The sequence below is a fragment of the Muscardinus avellanarius genome (genome assembly GCF_963383645.1).
Source record: "Muscardinus avellanarius genome assembly, chromosome: 11".
In the NCBI taxonomy this organism is placed as follows: Eukaryota; Metazoa; Chordata; class Mammalia; order Rodentia; family Gliridae; genus Muscardinus; species Muscardinus avellanarius.
Window position 1 is genome coordinate 51,013,480 of NC_137797.1, and position 24,342 is coordinate 51,037,821.

A 24,342-nucleotide genomic window follows, 5' to 3' on the forward strand; every position below is an offset into this window, starting at 1 on the left:
ATATAATATATACACATTCGTACATACATACCTTTATTCATGTGATGTCCAAAAATTTAAAAAAAATGTACACATTTATTACAAAATCGTAACAAAGACTGGACAGTGTTTTGCTCATTCTGGAAAGATGAAGCTCAGTAATAACACAACCCTGGAGAATATCCAGAGATTGTGGCAATATCGTTCTTCTAAACAGTCAGATATTCTTGCATTAAGCTTGGCGAAACTGCCTTTCAAAAACAGAAGGGGAAGTAAAATGAAGGAAGCAGACCTTGCTCATCTTTCCAAATGAAATACGAGAAGGATCTTCACATAAAAATGCACAAACATTTGTTATTTTATTACCAATAGTGCTACAATGAACAATGCAAATTTTGTGGTCTAATTTGGTTGAATTGTTTGTGGGTTTTTTTTTGTTGTTGTTGTTTTTTACATTTAAGAAACTAAATGGTAAACTTCTGTCAGTGTACTTGCTTGTCTTTACAGACCCAAGTCTGTCTGCTGGCAAAAAAGAAAATAAATGAGAAATTCAGACCCTGCTCAAACTAGAGAAAAACAAATTACAAATTTAGTTGTTGGGCAGCACATAATTAGTAAGGCAGGACCTCAAATGGTGACCCTTTGCGTAAGCCAATTGCCAGATCCTCAAGGAATTAAAACCAGGGTGCCTGAGCCACATCAGTTCTGCAGTTATGTTGAGTATTGTGCTGAGACAGCCATACCCCAAGAAAAGGGAAGTCTTTTTAGAAGGCTTGCTGAGCAGGGTTGTAGTTGAAGGTGGATGGCAGGTGAGGCCGTTCTTCTAATTTGTCATATTCCAGATGGAACTCCTACCAAAAAAAAAAAAAAAAAAGGAAATAAAAAATCAGGAACTTACATGATTTCATCTCTTTTTTATTTCAATTTTGTCAAAATATATTTTGCTATATGAACAATTAAAATGCATATAAAAATGAACACAGTAACTGATAAAATTTCTCCCTCTAAGTACAACACAGCTTGAAAAAAATGCAGACTTTGTTTGCAAATCAAGAGACTTATGAACATTTATTTAGCGAAATATTTCCCCTTTTTAACTTAAAAATAAAAGGGAAAACTACTATATAGCTAACATACAACACCAAAATTATAAGGCATTTAAAATAAAACCCCCAACAAAGTATGGAAAACTAAAATTTAACTTTTGGTTCATGAAAAAGTTTATATTAGGAATTTTCAAATTTGTCCTTATCACATTTATTTTTCCTTAAAAACCACTTATTCTAACATCATTAAAATCTAAGGAAAACAATAAGACACACTTCCAGAAATTCCCATTTTGCAAACTCAAAACCCTGATTTAAAGATAATTCAACTGCCCCTAAAAATTAATAGTATTTTTGCTACAGGTATATATGAAGATTAACAAGGCTATTTATTTAAATAAAACTTTCCAAATACTATATAAACTCCATGTGTTTAATATCTAAAGATGGTAATTTTTCCATAATACTTTCCTCCCAAGTTTAAAAAAAGAGATGTAGAGGCTGAGATCTGTGTTACACATCTATATACCAGCTACTTGGGAGACTCAGGCAGAAGGATCACAAAGTCCTAGTCCAGCCTGGGCAACTTAGACCATCTTAAAATAAAAAATAAAAAGGACTGGGGAAGTAGAACAGTGGGGTAAAGCACCCGAGGTTCAATCTCCAGAATAAAAAACCCAAAGTACTTCTATAATCACAAAAATTAGATATTCTAAATTACAAACTGTATAAACTGAATTAGCACAAACTGTCACCGAATGATTTCACTTAAAGAATTATCTACTTCAATACGCATTATGTATTGATGATTAAACCAAAAAACATTAGCAACCATGGGTCAACATACTTTACCTATATTTGGCTTTGAACTGATTTTATAATAGATGTATTCATTATTAAAATAAATGAAAATTTCCATTATAAATTAAAATGAAAACCTAGGTCACAATGATCAAACTTTCAGATACAAATAAAGTACTTAAAACTAAAGAATATTACATTAACAATGACAGACATATCAGGTATAATTTACTAAAAGTGTGCCCAAACGAGAGATTAACTGTGAGTGGTATTATTTTCATCTTGCACCAGAGGAAATGAGGCTCACAAGTAACTTATCCATGTTCCACAATCTGGATGAAGATCCAGACCCATGTGATACAAAAGCATGTATCTTTCTAATGTAACATATTGTTTTTAACAATAGTGAAAATTTAAGTCCCATGAAATGTTTATAAAAAAGGTACATTACAATGACTAACATTTAAAAAGGGTTTTAACCTTACCAGTAAAAACTAATACCAGAATCAGCTCAACAACCAGGGTATCTCCCCAAATGAATCGTGTAGCTGCTTCTTGCCCTTCCCAACCCTTGTCTAGGAATTAAAACCAACTTTATTTTTTGGCTGGAGCTGAATATCCAAATTGGAAAAGTAAGTATCTTATAAGTCAGTATTTATCAATGTATAGATTTTTCTCTAAATACTAAAAAAGATCAATTTAAACCTAGAGTGCATTTTTCCTCTATCCTATACCTAGAGTCCTTTTTTATTTTAATTTTGAAAGATGTCTCACTAAGTTGCTGAGGCTGGTTTCCAACCTGAGATCCTCCTGTCTCAGCCTCCCAAGTACTGGGATTATAGTTATGTACCACCATGCCCAGTGTCTGTATTTTTATCTCTCTTAAAATACACTACAATACACTGGTCCATCTTGGTTCCCTACCTTTATGTAACTTGATTACTGATAAGATCTATTTTACAAATAAAGTTTATGTTTTATATGCACATATAATCATGTACATGCACATCCTTGAAAGTTATACAGGAGCAAAAAGTGTCTGTTTTGTATACCACTATCTAATATTTGGGATTGTGCTAGATTACTAGCAGAAATTTAATTAACATCTAACAAGCTAATAAAAACAAGCTTTCTTCCTTTATTTTAGGAACAGAATACTTTTTTTTTTTTTTTTTTTTGCAGGTATGGGGATGAAACCCAGGCAGGGCATTCAACATCTGAGCTACAGCCCCTGCCCTCCCCCCCCTCCCTCCCTCCCTCCCTCCCTTCCTTCCTTCCTTCCTTCCTTCCTTCCTTCTCTTTTTTTCTTTTTGGTGGTACTGGGGTTCCTGGAAACCCTTCTACCTTTGGGCTACATTCCCAGACCTATTTTATACTTTTTTTTTTAATTTTTGGAAACAGGGCCTCTTTAAGACGCGTGTCTGGCTTAGAACCTGCGCAATCCTCCTGTCTCCGCCTCCCAAGCACTGGGATTACAAGCATGTGCCATCACACCCAGCTTTATTCTTTATTTTGAAACAGGGTCTCACTAAGTTGCAAAGGGACTCACTAAGTAGCTGAGGCTGTCCGCGAACTGTGATCCTCTGGTCTCAGCCTCCCGAATGCTGGGATTACAAACATGTGCCACCACACCCAGCTCAGGAACAGAATACTTTTTAAACAACTTTTAGTGACTCAGTTTTTCTATTAATAAAATTAGGTTATGTATTCACAAAAGGTTACTTGTTTAATTCAAGCCAAACTGAAATCACTGGATTCATATGAAAAAATAAATTATTATTACAAAAGTAATACCATCACTGATCTAATAATATAAAAAAAATTGCAGAAATGCTTTTTGGAATTTCTAAAAAATAGCTTTCTCTTAAGTACAATAAACCCATATTAATTTAAATTTTATAAATATAAATAAATAAATAAATAAATTATATATATATATATATTGGTGGTACTGGGAATGAAACCTAGGGGCATTCTACCTCCAAGCTACACCCTCAGCCCAATATTTTATTCTTTATTTTGAAACATGGTGTCACTGAGTTGCAAAGGGCCTAAGTAGTAGCTGAGTCTGTTTGTGAACCATGATCCTCCTGTCTAGGAACTACATTTTTGAAGAAAAGCATATATTACTAAAATATAAAGATGTACTAATATATACACGCAAAATTAACCAAAAAATCATATGTAAAGTGGTGACATAAAAACTACTAGCATAGCCTGGCCTGGTGGGGCACACTTGTAATCTTGGGAGGCTGACACAGGAGGATCGAAGGTTTGCAGCCACCCTCAGCTACTTGGTGAGGCCTTCTGCAACTTAGTGAGACCCTGTTTCAAAATAAAGAATAAAAGAGTGATGGGGGTGCAACTCGGGAGGTAGAATGCCCCTGGGCTCAATCCCTAGTACCGCATTAAAAAAGAAAATCCTAAGCATTACAAATTGTATTAGATCTACAAAGTGAACTGAGACTAAAAAATTCGCATTTTTAAAGTATTTAATTTGGCCGGGTGTGGTGGCCACATGCATGCTTGTAATCCCCATGCTTGGGAGGCGGAGACAGGAGGATCAAGCAGGTTTGAAGCCAGCTGTGCTGGCTTAAGAGACCCTGTTTCCAAATAAAAATATAAAATAGGTTTGGGAGTGTAGCCCGGAGGTAGAAGGGCTTCCAGGAACCCCAATACCACACACACACACACACACACCCACCCCCACACACAAACAAGTCTTTAATTTGAATAAACTATTGATAATGGGGAAGCCTCCATCATCTCAAAATTCACTGTGGAAGAAATTATTTTAACAATTTTACTCCTCAAAATTACATTTGCTATATGGATTATCACAAATTCTAAATTAATAAATAGGAGTATCTCTAGCAAAATTACATACAACAACATGGCATACTAAAAAGTTAAGGTTAACGCCGGGCGTGGTGGCGCACGCTTGTAATCCCCGCGCTTGGGAGGCGGAGACAGGAGGATTGAGCAGGTTCGAAGCCAGCCGCGCTGGCGTAAGAGACCCTGTTTCAAAAATATAAAATAGGTCTAGGAGTGTAGCCCGGAGGTAGAAGGGCTTCCAGGAACCCCAGTACCACCAAAAAAAAAAAAAAAAAAAAAAAAAAAAAAAAAGTTAAGGTTATCTAAAATGAATAAAATGAATAAGCAAATGCAATGTCAAAACTTTTATATACATAAGATGATTTACACGTAATTCTGTAAATAATGGAGTAGACCCTAGAACTTGGGAGTTATAAAAGTCTTAGAAAATAAATATTTCTGTTTTAAACAATTTAATCCCTTACTTAATATTATGTATGATTGTCTGAAAAGAGTTAAGTGATTTGAAAAGGGGGGGGGTAGCTCATACAAGGTATTGTGAACAAAGACTAAAAATTATGCTATAGATTTGTTCAATACCTCACAATGATAGTATGAGATCAAGCTATTAGTTATAATACAAATTCAAACAGCAGGCTTCTTACAATTGAGTAAAGCTATTTAATGTTTCTTTACCAGTGAACATTAAACTCCACCCACTATGCAGATGAGTGACACTGAAGTTAACTTGAGACATACTAATGAATTCTGTACAGTTTTATAGTCGGTTAATAAATGTACTGAGTAGAATACATCCTTAAAAAAATTAAACTTTGTGAAAAATATAATACCATTTAAAGTTTGAAGTTCATAAAGTTTTACTTATTCTTTTTTGTGGTAAGGGTAGAACCCACGGCCCTTTCTAACTCCAGGCTACACTCCCAGACCTATTTTATACTTTATTTGGAAACAGGGTCTCACTAAGTTGCTGAGAACCTCACTAAGTAGCTGAGGCTGGCTTCGAACCTGTGTGATCCTTCTGTCTCAGCATCCTAAGCATGGGAATTACAAGTGTGTGTCACCATGCCTGGCTCATAAAGTCTTACTTCAATAAATAAGTTCAATAAGTGAGTTGCTCGTTAATTCTATCACTATAAAAATAATTTAAGAGTATCAATCTAAGTGGCTAGCAATTGTTAGTAAGTTAATTATATTATTTCTCAAATTTTATTTTCCCATTTCATGGCTAAAACTTTAAAAAGTACAAAAGCTTAACTATATAAAATCAGATAAAATTGGACAGAACTATTGCACAGATAAGTACCATATATTAACTTAATATATTAATATATATGTTAGATAATTTTATTTAAAATAACATTTATCTGAATGAGAAACTGCTTTTGTGGGAAAGTAAGAAGGTCTTATACTAATGTTTAAGTTGTTCCTGAATATTTAATTTATGGGGAGAACTTAATTATAGAAAACTGATTTTCTCATATAAGTTGATTTCCTCATACATATGTCTAATCACAATTTAACTACAATTATATAGCTGTTTACTGCAAGTGTTCATTCCTGTTTTGTATATATAGGAGTTTTATGCTGTGTGTGGTGAATGCGCTTGGGAGGCAGAGACAGGAGGATCATGCAGGCTCGAAGCCAGCTGCGCTGGCTTAAGAGAACCTGTTTCCAAAGATTAAAAAGTATAGAATAGGTCTGGGAGTGTAGCCCGGAGGTAGAAGGGCTTCCAGGAACCCCAGTACCACGGGGGCGGGGGGGGGGGGGGGAGAAAAAAAAATTGGGAGTTTACAATGATATTAAGCAAAAAGCTTCAAACTGAATAAAGAAAACTTGTTATTTATCAACAGAATTTTTTCCCCTTCCAAAGACATTTAAGTATGGCTCTGTATAGAATCTGCATCATTTCTGGCCTAACTTGGATGTTAGTTTGAAATGCAAATTCTCTAGCACAACCCATAGATTTACCAGATTAGAACAGTGAAGGTATGGCCTAGCAAGTCCTTACTAGGACTTACAAGTTCTTGCTAGGCCATACAAGTCCTCCAAGTAATTCTGATATAAGCTTAAGTCTGAGAACCAATGACTTACCAACAAATTTCCCCACATTTGGAATAGTAAACTAAAAAATGATGGTAATAACAGTAGCACACTGGGCATGGTGGTGCACGCTTGTAATCCCCGCACTTGGGAGGCGGAGACAGAAGGATCGCGCAGGTTCGAAGCCAGATGCACTGGCTTTAGAGACCCTATTTCCAAATTAAAATATAAAATAGGTCTAGGAGTGTAGCCTGAAGGTAGAAGGGTCATCCCCAGTACCATTAAAAAAAAAAACCCAAAACAGTAGCACCCAAACTACCAACATATATCAAATACCCAAAATGTGCCAAGCACTATACCCAAGATATGTGTGCATGCATGTCCAGGTGATTATAGTATCATTTAATCTTCATAACTTAGAGGAAAATATCATCTACCTAAAAAAGACGGGGAAAGGCATGGAAAAGAAACCTGCACAAAATCAAATCATAACTGGGAGTTAAATTCAAATCCCTGACACAAAGGCTATGACTTTTTGCTAAATACTTTTTAAAAAGTAGGTAAAATATACAGTATCTCTTCTAGTGTGTGTGTGTGTGTGTGTGTGTGTGTGTGTGTGTGTGTGTGTGTATGTGTGGTGTGAAACATTTTTGTGATATATCTGATAAGCCTTTTACATTGTCTTCTTAAAATGTAACCTTTTTACCATTTTAGTAAATCTGATTCAAACAATGCCCCAATCAGTAACTAAAATACTACCAAAATAACTAATTGTCAGAGATACTTTTTGTCTAAATTTATTTAAATAAAACTAATTTCTGAGTTTACAATCCTAAGAATCAATGAGAAATGTATTGAGAACTACATAATCTGCATGAAATCAGATAATATGGGCTATATTCTCTACTAGATAGACTATTGACACACAATGTACTAACTGCACATGTGAAATACACACTGAAAAATGGACACTGGATATGGGACAGTTAGAGAATTGTTTTTGTGAGGCTAAATTGCAAAACCAATATAAAACAAAAAAATCAACTTTTGCCCAAAGCCCATTTTCCTCAGTATTTAACATAATAACAGCTAATGCTTGTCATTTTCTTAAATGACTCGTAAATAAAAATTCAGATATCTTCCCTGAAATAAGTATAAGAGTAAAAACCCTTTTATATACTCCTTTTAGGAAAATCTCATCATTGGTTTATAGTAACAATAACATAAAAATATATGACTGAGGCTACAATAGGTTATCTTTATTTTACAATCCAGTATACAAATCTCTAAGTTTACTAATTTCCTATTAGCAAAATTAACTCTTTTTGGACACTCTCTTAGAGGTAAAATCAAGCCAAGGAAATAGAGACAAAGGCTTGACAAATGTCTAGAACATTACTGAAATAGATGTATTGATATCGATAAAGTTAAAGAATACATTTCTTTTAAAAGTCTAGATTTATACATTGGCATATGTAAAAAAAAAAAAATACCTTAGCTACTTTCCTCCAGTTAAGACAGTCAAAGAAGTAATACGTTCCCCTCTCATACGTGTTGGTTTTCATTGTTGGCTCCATGCCTGGTGCCCTGGTAATCCATACTCGTTCTTCTTTGTGATATCTCCAATCACGGTTAAAACTTCAATTTTTAGAAGAAAAAGATAATTATTTTTTTTTCCTGTGGCTCATTTTATACATTCTGCAAAACTTTCTCAGAAAAATTTATACATAAAATAGATGATTCTTAAAATCTTGACTATTGCTATTAAAACCAACCCTATGAAAATATAGAAAAATATTTTTAATTTGTCCAAAAAGCAATAATACATACACCTTCATTTAACTAAAGAAAGTTTTTTTTTTTTTTTTTTTTCCTGGTACTGGGGACAGAACTCAGGGGCTACACCCCCAGCCCTATTTTTTAGTCCTTTTATTTTTTAAATACGGTCTGACTAAGTTGCAAAGGGCCTTGCTAAGTAATTAAGGCTTTCCATGACCCGCAATCCTCCAGTCTCAGCCTCCTGAATGCTGGGATTACAAGCATGCACCACCACGCCCAGTTCTAAAAAATCTTTTTATCCAAACAAAAATAAGATTTCAAAAGTTTTATGAGTAATAGGCTAAAAACCTGGGCAGAACAAAGAGACTCAATATGCTCTAGAACTTCATTACTTTCGTGTTTCTTCTGGATACTCAATAGAAATTGGGATGTTTATTAATGAAAACACCCAACTATTTGTATTATTTGATAAAGAAAGTAAATATAAAGTACATTTCAATTGCCTATTTTTCATTCACATAATTTTAAAACTATGTTGAAACTTTTAATGAATGTATCGCTTTATTTTTTACTAAAATTTTCTTGATCTTAAACCCTCAAAAGCTAAGAGGATAGTATTAGAATTCATGCATAAACCAAGGAGGATTTATGCCACTTATAAACTGGGGGAGTAATATCCAAAGAAGGTAAATGTTCCAAAATATAAATTTCCACATAAATAAATGCTTTCCTAACAAAACAATGTTTTTAGACATAAATAAGATATAAGACAACTGACAATTACAAATAAATGAACGAATTTAGTTACCTATGAATAAATTAAAAGTAACAAGTGACAATTCCCATTTTATAAAAATGAGAGGAAATAAGTCCTCTCAAATGAAATAAGTTACATGATTCATAAGCAGCAGAGTAAATTTACATTTTTAAAGTATCTAATCCAAGTACATTTGTGAAAACATTATTAGGAATACTATAATAATAAATATAATCCTTATTTTATTAGCACTTCAAAAACATAAAAAGTATGTAGTACCCTGCCTATATAGTAATGTTTCTTAAATGATGAAATCCAGTGTCTAATCATTAACATATGTGGTTCCACAAGGAGTAAGAAGAACTACAATCATATAATTCATACATTTAAAAAATTTGATTCAAATCTATAGGTTAAGTTGATTTTGTCTTTTTACAAATTTGGCATTATTAGGTATGAATTTTTTATGCTATGAAGCTATGTAATATAGAGCTTCACTCTAAAGTAATTTTATTAAGTGCAAAAATAACTTAAATTTCTTGATGAAGAAAATTTTTCACTTAAAAAAGCTTTGGAATCATTAAAAGCAGTTTTCATAATCAAGGTTGACAATCATAAAAAAGTGATTAAAATACTTTCAACATACAGCTCTACTGCAGCTAAAAGTTGTAATACGTCTCCTCCATTCATATAATAGAGATAAAAGAGAAGGTCTTCTCCATATCGGCCAAGTTTTATTGCAGCGAGCTAGAAACGAAAAACAAATTATTCTGAAATGTAAAGCCCTAATATATAATTGCTAACCCTAAAGTGAAATAGGGAAAGATAAACACCAACTTTTCACTTTATAGCAGACAACTGTTATTACATTACTCAGATAGTTATAATTCTAAAATGGTTTACTTATTTGACACTATTCAATGATTTCTGCTATTTCTATAAACTAATTGGGGGTAAAAGGTAAGACTCCCAGGCAAAACCAAATGGTGATCAACTAAATCCAAGGATTTATTAATATCCAGCGTGGAAACACTAGAACACTGCACACAGAGATTTAGTACTTATATTCAATCCCTAGTTTTACTGCTTATTAATATAACCATACCCAAGTTATTTATTTATTTATGAGATTAGTTGTAAAATCTGGACTGTGGCACTTATGAGATTTACTTAAAAAGTAAATGAAATTAAACGAGTAAGGACATATAAAAGTACCATGTATAGTGCCAGATACATGGAAGGCTGATGAGAAGTATTAAACAAATCTATACCCAACAGTGGAGTCACAAGTCAGCTATGTTTTTAGCAAATAACAGATGATGAGAACAAAATTATAAGGATGGCTCTCTGTTTTAAATGGATGACTGAAAGATGATAATTTACATTTTCCTCCAATAGGTAAAAAATAACCACCCACCAAACTATAAACTGAGTTTAACAGTCTTAAACTCTCACATTAAAATAAACCTTAAAAGCAACCAAACAGAAATATGTCTCTTTTATTTGATCATCTAAATGTTTATCTGGTTATTAGTATTAGACACAAATTTACTCCCCATTCATGTTATCCTCATTCAGGTGGCAGTTGCCAAAGTAAGTAATTCTCCAGTATTTCTTGAACTGGCATAAAAAAAAGGTTCTGAAACATTTTGATAACTGGAGCAAAGGAGCTCTTCAACAGTAATGTTAACAATCACACAATCCACAAATGGAAAATACCAGCACTCTGAATAATAATTGTTTCCTTCCATCCACTCAGTTATTAAGACACATATGAGATGATTATGCCTTTATATCTGCCTGTCTGTAATATCAACATCCACTGACCACACAACTGTAGGACACAAATGACAATGATGTCATGTAAGAGTATGAGTGTGCCTGCACAACTGTTTTCCCGTAAATTCTATCTTTTCACAAGACCAAAATTTAGATACTATTATGCATTTTTCCCAATGGAAATAAACTATTTTAGTTCTTTCACTTTAAGAAAATGTTTATCAATTTCTTTTTTTAGATTAAAAAAGATGAAAGTTATAATCATGATAACTAGAATTGTTGGCAATTAAAACGATAGAAAAGAAAAAATAGCAAAAATAGCCAAAGTCATAAACAGTTTTAAAAGATATATCTTGCTCTCCTGAAAACACAGTGTCTATAGTATTTATAAAGGAAAGTCTTTCTCATAGGTAATGGCATCAAATGAGAATATCAGAAGAACCTTTAAAATTTTCCAAGTATTCGATTCCCATCAATTGTAGCCACAGTTGTACCTTTCTCTATTGTAAGTAATATTTTACCTGACGTTGTTTTACTTTACATACAACTCAGGACATCATCAATATTATAAACAAAAACAGAAATAAAATCGTTATATATAACTGAATGGACATACAAAAAGCACAACCCTTCCTGAGACCACTGCTAATTATTTCAAAAATATATGTTGTCTAACCTGAAAGTTTGCACCTGAAAAATAGATAAAATTCATGCTGACTAAATAAAATAATAAACTACACTCACCTTATCCCTAATGTGAATGTTCGTTAAGTACTCAGATGGAACATGGAAGTCTGGATAATAAAATGAAAAAAGCCTTATTAACTGATTCTCAGTTATAAATATCTTTTTAAAAGTTCTGAACACAAACAGATTCTCCTACCTATGTCTTGAGGTCGACAAGGTGAAGATGCCCAGGGTGATGCAAATTTGGGGTAGAGATTTCTAAATAAGGGGGGAAAAAAACACTTTGAAGTCCAAACTAGGAAAATATATTTCTAAATTAATTCCAGGAAACAAACTTTAGACTTCAAATGTAAAATGAGCATCTTTACTTCTAATTCCCTTTCTTGGGTTTACTATGATTTACACAAAAGAAAAATGAAACTTTATATACACAGATATACAAACACACATACGTATGTGTGTATATATTAAAAACACAATAAGACTGCTTTCCTCAATATTCCTGCAATACAATATAAATAACACAGTATTATATCAAAGTGTACAACTGAAACTTTTTATTTTTATTTGACTTCAACTAAGAATGTTTTAAATTCATCAATACAAGGCCAAGTTAAATTCCTATTTATGTATCCCCCCCCACCAAAAATCAATAATTATTAGGAGCAAAATTTCAAATTCAGCAAATATTTACTGAGTGTCTATTATATGTCTGGCACTGTTCTAGGTGCTCAGAATACATAGTAAATAAAACAAAAATGGCTGACAAAATGAAACTTAATTTTTGGTTGAGCATGGAGGATTAGAAGTGACTAAGCATAATATATAATTACATAATCCATCTTAGAGAAGATCTAGGAGGGGAGACTGGTTGCATAATTAAATACAGTGGTCAGTTTAAATCTCAGTGAGGAAGTCAGAATTAATAAAGATGAAAGAATATGAAGATAACCATATTATTTGGTAAAAAGACTTCTAGTTAGAAGGAATGGCTAGACTGACTAAGGCAAAAACATGACTGACAGGTGAGGTGCAGCAGGGACAGTGATGCTGGAACACAGTAAAAAAAAAAAAGAACAAACGTTTGAGGTGGAGTTTAGGGAGACACAATGACCACATAAGACCCATAGAGCTAAAAGAACTGTTCTAGCAAGGTGTGGTAGCACATGCCTGTAATCCCAGTATTTGAGAGGCTGAGAAAGGAGGATCACAGGTTTGAAACTAGCCTCAACATCCTAAGAGAGAGACCTTGTTAAAAAAAAAAAAAAAAGAAAAAAAAAAAGAGGACGGGTGCATGCAGCTTGGAGGTATAATGTACCTAGGTTCAGCTCCCAACACCATATAAAAGAAAAGGGAAAAAAAGGAAGAAAGGGAAGGGAAATTAAGGGAAAGGAGGGAAGAGAGGAAAGAAAAAGGATGATTCTGTCTTAGCTGTTACATGAAGAAAACTATATTGGAGAGAGCAAAGGGAGAACCAGGGATACCTGCTGTTTAATGAAGTAAAGTATATTCAAGCATTCAAACCAAAGTGGTGGCAATTTATAGTAGTGAAAAGGTGGTAAAATTCTTTATTTTGGAAAAAGACTAGATATGAGGTATAAAAGAGAATTAAAGATGATGTTAAACAGATTGGGATGCTATATATATATATATATATATATATATATATACATACATACATACATACATACAGTAGGTTTGGGCAAGATCATTCGAGAGATATATAAATGAAAATTTTATCTAGAAATCTCAAGTTCTGGAGAGAAGTCTGACATAAAAATATATGTCTAGGATCTGGGAGATTGGTCAAGGCCAGAGAACTAATTAGAGAAGTCAAGATGAGGAGGTACTGACAAAGGAAACCAAGAAGGATCACTTGTGAAATCAGGTGCCTCAAATTCAAGGAGGAAGCAATCCTAGAAATGACCACTGAGTGTACTAAGATGGAAGTCATTTGGTGACCTAGATAAGTATAATTTTAGTGAACTGGTGGGGACAAAATGTTGACTAAAATTACGTTCAGCAGAGATTTGGAGAAGATAAATTGGAGAAACAGGTGATTATTTTGAGAAGTGAATAAGGAAATAAAGCAATAACTCAGAGGAGGTTGGATCAAGAGATTTAAGATAAAGGAAGAATAGCATATTTCTAGGCTGATGGAAATGATTCAACAAAGAGCGATAATTGTTAGTCATACACGTGTCTTTTAAGAGAGCTTTTAAGTAGAAAGTATGGATCAACAGGATAGAAGAAAAAGAATAAGGTAGATGCAGATGGTAACAGGTAAGTAGATTTGGTGGTAGGACTGTGCTGATATTCTCTTCTGAATGTTTCCATCTTTCTTAGTAAAGATTAATGATGAGTAGAAGATTTAGAACTGGAAAACAAAAAGCCAGGGATGGTGGTGCACACTTGTAATCCCAGCATTTGGGAGGCTGAGACAGGAGAATCACGGTTCGTGGACAGCCTTAACTACTTAGTAAGGCCCTTTCGAATTCAGTGAGACCCTGTTTCAAATTAAAGAATGAAAAATAGGGCTGGAGGTGCTGCTTGGAGGTAGACTGCCCAAGATGACCATGGGTTCTATCCCCCATATCACCAAAATAAATAAATAAATAAATAAATAAATAAATAAATAAATAACAGCAAAACAGTGAATGAATTAGTCATGCCAGGTATGATAATTCCTGACAAAATGAAGGACCTAGTTTTGAAGTTTCTGGCCATGAATATAAAGAAAAGATCAGGTAATGACGGTGTAGATTTTTCTTTAGCCAAGTGCAGTAGCAAAGGTCAGGAATGAAACAGAATGAAATATAACCAAGGTTTTTAGTTTTTACCATGAAAGTAAGAAAAAGTGAGAGGAGCAAAACAGTCAAGAGTAAATATAAATGAGCAATTAAGACGATCATAGAATCTAATGGGTGAGAAGGAAGTAAATTTATCAAAGGAGTTATCAAAGGAGAAGAAAGAGAAACAGTGGACAGGTAGAAGAATTAGTAGTTAAAGATCACAATGGAGTCAAATAACTGAAGGAGTCACAGCAGTCCTAGTCTAAGAAAGACAGAAAATAGAAAGTAGTGGTCAGAAAGCATGGCAAACATGGCCTTCAAATATGGAAAGACTACAGTTAGTAGAAATGCCAAGGTCAAGAGTATGACTACAGGTGTGGTTGAAGTATGACAAAAGAAAAAATTTGGGGTGGGGGGAAGAAATTCAAGAGGCCAAGACTTTAAGACTTTGAAAGGATGATATATGTGTATGTTAAAATTGGCAGCGGGGTAGAGTGATGCATGTCTGTAATCCCAGTACCTGGGAGGCCTAGAAAGGAGGACTGTAGTTTTGAGGACAGCCTTAGCAAGTAATGACACGATTCATCAACCTAGCGAGACCATTCCAAAAATAAATAAATAAATAAAATAAAATAGGGCTAGGAATGTAGCTCAAAGGTAGAATGCCCTGGATTCAATTCCCAGTACCAAAAAAAAAAAAAAAGTCCACTTGTAAGAGTTACAATATTGCAGCACAATAGCAATCCAGGGGCTAGTATGAGATGGGTAAAAGCAACAATGAGTGTCAGCAGGTAATACAATTTGGTGACATGAGATTAAAAACTAGAAGTCTGAGATGAAATATTATTAGTTCTATATATCAATATGGAAGAAAAGACAAAAACTTACTCAGGAGAGTTCAGATTGAGGCCTAATGTTGTTAAGTCACTTCCTAAAGCAAGATGTACCATTCCTGGGTCTGTTTCTGCTGCCCTGATAAATGTTAACAGGCCAATCATTCCAAATTGGTCCGTCACCATTCCTTGAGGAATGTTAGTAACCCGACCTGAATTAAAAAAAAAAAAAAAATGGTCACTTTTATTTTTGAGAAAAAGTAGAGAAAATGCATTTTATAATATTTTTTATATATTTAGAGTCCCACCATCAGGTAACACCTGGATCCCTTTTTTCTGCTGATTATTATTTTGTGTTGTTGAACTTTTATCTCCAGGGAATTTGGGTCCATCTGTACTTGAAGCTGTCTTGCCAGATGTATTCAAATTCTAGCATGAAAAAAATTAAATGCAACATTAACATGTGTAAGTACATAAATTCATGTTTATATAATAATACCTTGCTATTCTCTCTTTCATGTATTTAAATTGATAGTAAATTATTACCTGTTTTTCAAGTGCTATATGAAAATTTTGTTTCCATAATTGTCCCATGGTATACAAATAAGTCCAATACCATCCACATTTGTTTATTTAATAGACAAGAAATCTAGGGGAAATATTCTTACTTATGTCAGATGTTAAGTCAAAGAGAAAATATTTCTCTCTTTTGCACATAGGGCTTTATTCTTTATAATACACTTAAAGTTGTACTTTTCAGTAGTTTCATTTAAAAGAGGAATTAAATATAATACATTAACGAAATATCGCAAAAACAACTTCCAGGATAAGCTAGAAACATGAATTTTTAAAATTCATACTTATTTGAATTCTTACCCAATAATCTTCTTTATTATTTTAATAAACAAACTCCCATCACACATACACACACACAAAGCTGTTTTCAGTGAAATGTGGAAGAAATAAATACATTTGTTAAGTCAGAAAGAAGCTGAGTTGGCTGAATCAACACAGGTATAAAAAATGTGTATAAAGATTCTTCAAGGAGAAAACTTACTCAAGAAAAACACAGCTCCTTAGGAGGCTATATTATCAAACTTCATGGGATCCAGCTGACAGGGACTACAATAAAAGTCTAAATTAACTCTGAGAAGTTCAACAGAAATTTGCAAACCTATATGAAATAGGAAAAAAATAGGCTATCTTCTAAGTTATAAAGCTTTTCCACATTCTTCAGAAGTTAGAATATTATATTCAAGGTAAACAGTTTTGTAATATTTAGTAAATAACTGTTAATACAAGAGGAATCTGAAGGGAAGAAAACTACAGCACTCACATATACAATTCTCAGTTACTTACAGATTTACTGTCATCATTACTTGATGTTGGATCTTTATAGCTGGAACCAGGTAATGCTGGAAAATCTTCGTTGTGTATTGAGAAGTCCTGGGATTGCTCATTTGCTGGTTTTGTTACCATTCCAACTATGTAATAAAAATAATCCAGAGAATTGCAATTGATATCTATGATATTTTACTCTAGATTAAAATTTTCCTCATGATAATATTAAGAAAAAAAAATTTTGGCACTGGGGAATAAAACCAGAGGCATTCTACCTCTGAGCTATCGCCCTTTTTCAATTTTATTTTCAAACAGGATCACTAAATTACTGAGACTAGCTTTGAATCTGGAATCCACCAATCTCTGCCTTCCAAGTACTGGGATTACAAAGTTGTTGTTGTTATTATTATTATTCTTTACGTTTTGAAAGCATAATTTAAAAACTTAGTATTCGGGCTAACAACAAAGCATTTTTTTCCCCCAGTCCTGGGGATGAAACCCAGGGGTGAATATTCTACCTCTGAGCTACACTACCAGACCTATTTTATATCTTGTTTATAAACAGGGTCTCACTAGGTTGCTGAGAGCCTCACTAAATAGCTGAGGCTGACTCCGAACTTGTGCGATCCTCCTGTCAGCCTCTCAAGCGCTGGGATTATAAGTGTGCGCCACTACACCCGGCTTAAAAATAATAAATTAATAAAAAAAAAGTCAGTATTCTACTTGAAAGCAACTTACAGAATGAGCAAATTGCAATCAATTATAAAGCAATTCCATATTATTTCAGATTTTCTTGGACACCATGTTATAAGATGTAAACCACGAAAGAACTGGAAAATCATCCTACTAGACTTGGCCTTGGGCCCTTACTTACTTACTGGCCCTTACTCCTTATTGGAGAACAATATTCAGTTTAGGGCTCTATAATTCAGGAACAATATGGAGAAACTAGAGATGCTCCAAGCAAAGTGGCAAGAATAATTAAAAGGATGGGGAAAAAAGAATCTGAACCAAGAATCAAGTAGCTGAGTACTCAACTTCCAAACATTACTTTTTGTTATTTTTGAAACATTATTTTAGAAACTAGGATTTAAATAAGACTTTGCCTTCCTTAAATTTTATATTCATATTCTAAAAGGCATAGAAATCCTACTTGTTTGATTACAGAAAAAATATTAGTCCTACTTTAATTGATGAACTGCTTGCTCTAAGTGTACTGTCTTCTGATAGTCACTTAAGAAATCCTCCTAAAAGGAAATAATAGCCAGGCATGATGGTGCAAGCCTCTACTCTCATGACTTGTGATACTGAGACAGGAGGATCAAAAGTTCAAGGCCAATCTCAGCAGTATATGGAGACTCTCAGCAACCTAGCAAAACCATGCTTCAAGACAAAAGGTAAAAAGTTAAGAGTGGGGGTATAGCTTTGAAGTAGAATATCCTGGGTTTAATTTTCAGTACCACATACAAAAAGGTAAGAAAAATAAACCTTATATGTTGTTGCTTATGTTCTCCCTTTATTGGCCAAATCTCTTATTTATTAGTGACAGTAAAAAAAAAGGGTGATAAAGGATATTCATGATGATCAAGACTCTACATAAACTAGGCCAGGCGTGGTGGCGCATGCTTGTAATCCTCGCGTTTGGGAGGCGGAGACAGGAGGATCGCGCTGGTTCGGAGCCAGCCTTGCTGGCTGAAGAGACCTTGTTTCCAAATAAAAAAATATAAAATAGGTCTGGGAGTGTAGCCCGGAGGTAGAAGGGCTTCCAGGAACCCCAGTACCACCAACAAAAAAAAAAAAAAAAAAAAAAAAAAAAAACAACTACATAAACTGGTCTCAATAGGGAACAGGTTTTTCACTCAGGGCACGTGTGTTAATTTCTGGAAACATTCATGTCTCAATGACGGTAGGCAGCTAGTAGGCTAACCTAGGAATTGTTGCTAAACATTCTATATAAACAGGACAATGCTCTCATATCTCCTTTTTTACAAAGAGTTATACATCCAGCCCAATGTCAATACTGTGAAGATTAAAAAACCTGGGTTTACACAAACTTCCATGTATTGTTATTATTAATCATGAGAAATATTTTCTTTTGAAAAATGTGGAATTAAAAAAAGGCAAACCACAAAAATCTCTCAAGGTGAACTAATGAAGAGATACCAGAAGAACATAATTTCTAAATATCAATGAGGATTTCCTTTTGGAGTTTGTACAGTTTTACCATTAAACTGTGTTATCATGGGATGCTGAGGGGGAAAAAAAAATTCTTCAAATATTAATTCTGATAAAATTAACCTGATTGGAAAACACGACCAGGTATGTGGTATGCACTCCCATGCATATGTACACATGTGTTGTACATGCAATGGAAAGTTTCCATTGGCCATCATTTTAAAAAAAAGCTTAATTACCATAAGGAGCTCTTCCAGCCAAGGGGTTTATTAATGGAGTTGGGTTACCACTTCCTTCCCTTCTGTTTCGGTCTGCTAATGCTGGAAAATCTGAAAGGTCCAATCCCGTCACATTTTCACTTCCATCTAAATAATAAAAAAGAATAGGAGTTATTGATTCCACAAAATTTAAAATGAGATTATAAAAACCAACCACAATATAAAATTACAGTGCTTTCTTCCTAAATAATGCAGAGCACTATCGTAGGTACATGTATGTGCTTATAAAATGATTTCCTGTCAAAGAATTTCATGTGCAATTGAGAAAAGCATATGCGACCAAAATATTAAAAATTCCAAATCCTGGAGACTTGGAATAGAGAATAAGAAGATTCTACATTATTTCCCCCATGGAAGATGGAAACCTAAAAATTATAGCTTGTTAGCTAATAAGAGGGAGATTGTTATGATCTAACTGCAATTTTCACCATATCCAATGGAGGTTTTATCTGGAATGCTTGGAATCTCAGATATACATGACGTGGCAATAACATTACTCCTTCAAAAAGACTGAGGCACAGGTAATAGGAGAAGCCCCCAGGACTTCTGTCCTAAAACCTACTGGTTTCATGTACAAATATGTGTATGTGTGTTCTGAAGGATGAAGGTATAAATAGAGCTTCCGTGTTTGGTGAGTGGTTGGGAAATACAGGAAAATGATACCAATCTCAGAAGCTTATATTACCTATTACACAGTAGGCGCTCAATAAATATATATTGAATAAATAAAATTTATTTTTATTCATTTTAAACAAGTCTGCTTCCTTTAAAATTAAGTTAATCCATCTTCATTTTGCCCATTTTAATAATCTCTTAATTTTTTCAACTTTTAGTGCTCTTACAACCTTATATCTTAAGTTTTGAAGAACTAATTTTTACCTCCAATTCAGCTTATGCTCTAGTTTTTCTTTAATCTGCTTCATCTTGTTTAAGACCATTTTCAATTTTTGCTGTTTCCCAATTATAACTTTTTACAAATTTCATAATTAAAAGAATCTAAACTATTATCTCAAGATAAAAAAAAAACAATAGATTCCATTAGCACGTCAAGACAGGTGATAATTTAAAATTATGAGTAAACCTGAATAATTTTTATATAGTATGTAAATTTTTAAATAGTATATAAATTTTCAATTAAAATATCATATGAACAAAATAATAGGAATTAAAAATGTATATACTATTTCAATAACCGCTCTTGAATTTGATTACATGTTAATCATGAACTTTGGATATATATATTAACTTTAAATACACATTTTTAGGTCCTACTAAATGTAATTTAAACTTGCCATTTGTTATTTGGGAATATATTTTAACCTTATTGGTTAATAAGCCCCTACATTTATATTTTTAAGGAAAGACTTGAAAATAAATTTTCAAGTACAAAATATACTGTTAACGGAATGTTTAAAAGAGTAAGATTTTATTGCAGTGTATAGGATCATAACTCAGAATTTAAGGTGGCACTCTCAGACATATGTTACTCTATGTCCTTTTTTGGGTGGGGGGAACCTTACTGAACTCACAGTCTAATTTCATAAAATAACTAAAATATGAAAAAGTACATTTTAACATCTTAAACACAATACACCACATGCAAACCCTGAAATTTGGAAGTTTTCTCCAAAGTTTTAATTTTTGTTTGATCAACTTATGCTGCTAAGACTACATTAAGATATAAAATTAAAAGCCCATAGCTACAAATGACATTTCCTTATTAAATTTTTTCTCATGTTTCTAACATATGCTCCATTTCTTGTTGTTTCACCTAATTCTTCCTTTACATGAATTTCTCTCCCAATAACCCTGCTCAATTTTGGGTCCTATAATCATAACATCCTTTATTTTCTTTCTCAGGAAAGGGTCTGGAGGCAAGGGTAAAGAGGGTGAAACCTGAAACAAAATACCAAGACTGATCCCCGTTTTCTTTCGGCCAGAGTGGCTGATAAAACATAAACCAAAAGATTGTAGGAACATTTGTCAAAATCAAAATTGGTTTTTCCATGTTTATTTTAAATTTTATATATACAACTGAATAAAAAATTCTTAAATATTAAATAACCAAATTAGTACTATCAAAACTATTTTAAAAAAGTCTACATTCTCCGTATAATTATAAAGGTTCTCTTCAATCTGGATCTCTATTATCAGAACGTCATACCACTCAACCTGGTCTAGATTACTGTTCATGTGACAGGGCTGAGGACAGGAAAAGTTTTGACGCAAAAAGGATTATGAGGCATAAATATAGACTAAGTTAATGTTTAGGCTCTCTGTATGTATTAAGAAAACAATCCTGATGTTGTAACAAATCACTACAGGGGGGGAAAAAGTAGTTAAATATCTGTTTACTCTTTACTGGATTAAGTTTCCTGACAATTTCTCTCTACTAAATTCTACCACTTAAGACACTATAAAAAAAATCCTATAATATTCAAAGACCTGTGTGTTGAATTACTTTATATTTCAGAAATCTACTATAATTTTGTAGGGTACTAGCTCCAGAATAAGCTTACCTGTTCCATTAAAAATGTTACTTGATAAGGAGTTATTCATTCCAAATGCCTGATTCCTGTTCATTCCAAATCCAGACATACTGGGTACATAGAAAATAATTTTAGATATACAGTAAGAACACTAACTTTGAGATGAAGAAAAACAAAAGTGTATACTTTTGATCTCCTCATACAAAACAACAATATGTTTCAACCAATACTAATTTGTTTTTCTGATTTTTATCTATTTTTATTTAGAAACTTCTCTAAAGTCTTTTCATGAACAAGAACTAAAACACCTTAAGTATATTCATTAAAAAAAACAATTTATGTATGAGAATTGAGAAAAACAAGAGATTAAGGGTACCAATATGTCCTTTGGAGTGTCAACTTACTGAATATTGGAAGGGCTTAATCTCAAAAATATGTAGATAAGATAAAGACTTTTCTTCCTGAATACTCATTTTTCTTCCTTTATTGGTGAAGCTTACTATTACTTTTCATAACAGTTTCCCCAACAAGAATATAAACTTGTCACGGACAAAGTCCATATCGTATTCATTCTTGAATCCTCTGCCCTTAGTGCACATGAAGATACAACACACTCAACAAATGTTTAGCTGACCTTAATGAAATGGTGCTTTTCTTTAAACGAATTTGGTGTTCTGAAACAAATCATTCTTACCTAAATATAGTTTACCTTTCATCTACTCAACAAAAAAATACAGTACCCCAATTCTGAATTAATGCACAACTTATAAATAACTGCAAATGCCTTACTTTATTTTCTTAATTGCACAAGCCTAATCAAGACAAGAAAAAGAAAACAGAAACAAAAATGGAAGCTAAATAATTAAGAATGTCAGTAAGAATTGTTAATGCAGGTTCTACAAGGAGACTGTGTATCTTCAACATCAAACAAATAATTATATGATAAAAGACAGGATATATCAGTGTTGAGCAGGATTAACCTGTTCAAAGATGACAGGTTTTGTTTTTACCTAAATCTGAAAAGCTAACTATGGCCAAATAACTTTTTGATAAGATGTGGCTGCTGAAACAACCCTCTGGAAAAGAGTAAGTCAATGGAATTATTTGTTTAATCCTGTTAGAATTGCTGATGATACAGATACCCTTGAACATAAAGTAAATGTTCAGAGATGAAAACATTTTATAATAAATACAATTTATCAATAGTAGAAATAAGCAGAGATTTAGAGACTCATTACATGAATAGTTTATAAGCAAAGTGCTTTTTGAAGACAACAAAAAAATAGGGAAAGGCAAAAATTTAAAAATACATTCAATGAACCAAACTACAAGAATGCAGAAAGATGTTATAAAGCCTAGGAAATAATTATACAGTTAGAAACTATCAGATGAGAATTTGATAACCCTTTACAAATAATAACTTAAAAAAATAAGAGTAGTGAAATTACAGAAGAAATACTCATGAGTCTACATAAAAGAATTGAAGCTTATGGGATGAAGAGTAGACAGGAAATGTGCTAATAATCTATTTTAATCCAGGTATTGCAAGTACTAGATAGAAGAAAATAAATTAAGTGGGCATGATGATAACAACTAGTTCAAGGAACCTATTCCATCCCCAGAACCCTGTTTGAAATATATATATATATATTTTTTATATATTTATATGTGTGTGTTGTATATACCTATGTATATGTATATATGCCTATATTATAAATGAAATTAAGCTTGAGTCTATTTTTGCAAGAAAGCCTTATGATTTAGATATAACTCTTATATAATTCTTATTATTTGCATATTATGTGCAAATTGACAGAATGAAAAGGAATTAAAAGGCACAACATTTTATCTTTATAAGTCCCCAGACATAATACTGCTTTTAAATACACCAGACATAATCTTTAAGTCTTTGGTCAACAATTCTCCAAAGGACAACACTGAATCTTAGTTGAGAATGTATTTAACCAAAGTATAACCAAAGCAAGTTAATAATAGTCAAACATGTCTCCAGTGCCAATTCATGAACCTGAAACTCTTACCACACAGGAGTCCAACCTCAGTTAATAAAGAAAGTATATATCAATAAAATTTTGCCAAATGGCAACCAAAGAACAAGCCTTTTCCTAACAATAACAGCAACAAAAACAACAATACAAAGATTCAATGAGCTTTCTAAAATGAAAATTGTTTCAAAGAATGCTTCTTTAGTTTTGAGAGTTGGTTAAAGGTGAGATGTGTAACAGAATCCTCGCTCATAAAAATATGATGAAACACACTTATGAGACAGAAGCCAAGACTCAAGAACAGAGCGTTGAAATGTGAAAAGGCAAATCTGAGGATACCCCCAAAAGACAATTATACACAGTATCAATAAACATCTTACCTGTTCACAGTAAAAGGCTGTCGAGAAGGTTGCTGCTTTGGCATACATATTATGCTTGGCGAGCTTCTGTTGGGGCTACCTAACCCTGAACTGCTCATGCTATTTGTCCTGCTAGGAATTCCAATGCCCTGACCAACCTGGGAGTGGTTCATCATATTCCTAGGATTCATAGGCAAAATACCCCTGAAAAAGAAGTCCATTATACTAAATAAGCTCTCTATAATCACTCAATAAAATTATAAATAATCAATTGGTGTAATCCTAGAATACCTTCAAATTGTATTCCTAAACTTTTTAAGTTCTTTTGTCTAGTCCTTCTAGATCTTTTGGGGGAAAAATCAAAGTAAA

The 24,342-nt window shown here is 33.1% G+C and overlaps 1 protein-coding gene across 5 annotated transcripts in view; it reads right to left on the reverse strand.

The window, feature by feature from the left end:
• Nucleotides 1–689: 689 nt before the first annotated feature.
• The window catches only part of CNOT2 (CCR4-NOT transcription complex subunit 2), a gene marked incomplete at its 5' end in the record, with an annotated part of 63,542 nt that continues 39,889 nt past the window's right edge, over nt 690–24,342 (reverse strand). For 3 of the 5 annotated variants that reach the window (XM_080705239.1, XM_080705238.1, XM_080705236.1), the window contains 11 exons: nt 690–830; nt 8,195–8,339; nt 9,884–9,984; nt 11,761–11,810; nt 11,900–11,961; nt 15,384–15,540; nt 15,637–15,757; nt 16,688–16,812; nt 19,084–19,209; nt 21,642–21,721; nt 23,995–24,177. In XM_080705239.1, coding sequence (XP_080561365.1) covers nt 744–830; nt 8,195–8,339; nt 9,884–9,984; nt 11,761–11,810; nt 11,900–11,961; nt 15,384–15,540; nt 15,637–15,757; nt 16,688–16,812; nt 19,084–19,209; nt 21,642–21,721; nt 23,995–24,177 — 1,237 coding nt within the window. In that variant the 3' untranslated portion in view covers nt 690–743. The remainder of the gene's footprint in view (nt 831–8,194; nt 8,340–9,883; nt 9,985–11,760; nt 11,811–11,899; nt 11,962–15,383; nt 15,541–15,636; nt 15,758–16,687; nt 16,813–19,083; nt 19,210–21,641; nt 21,722–23,994; nt 24,178–24,342) is intronic. The other 2 variants (XM_080705237.1, XM_080705240.1) reach the window with 2 other exon arrangements.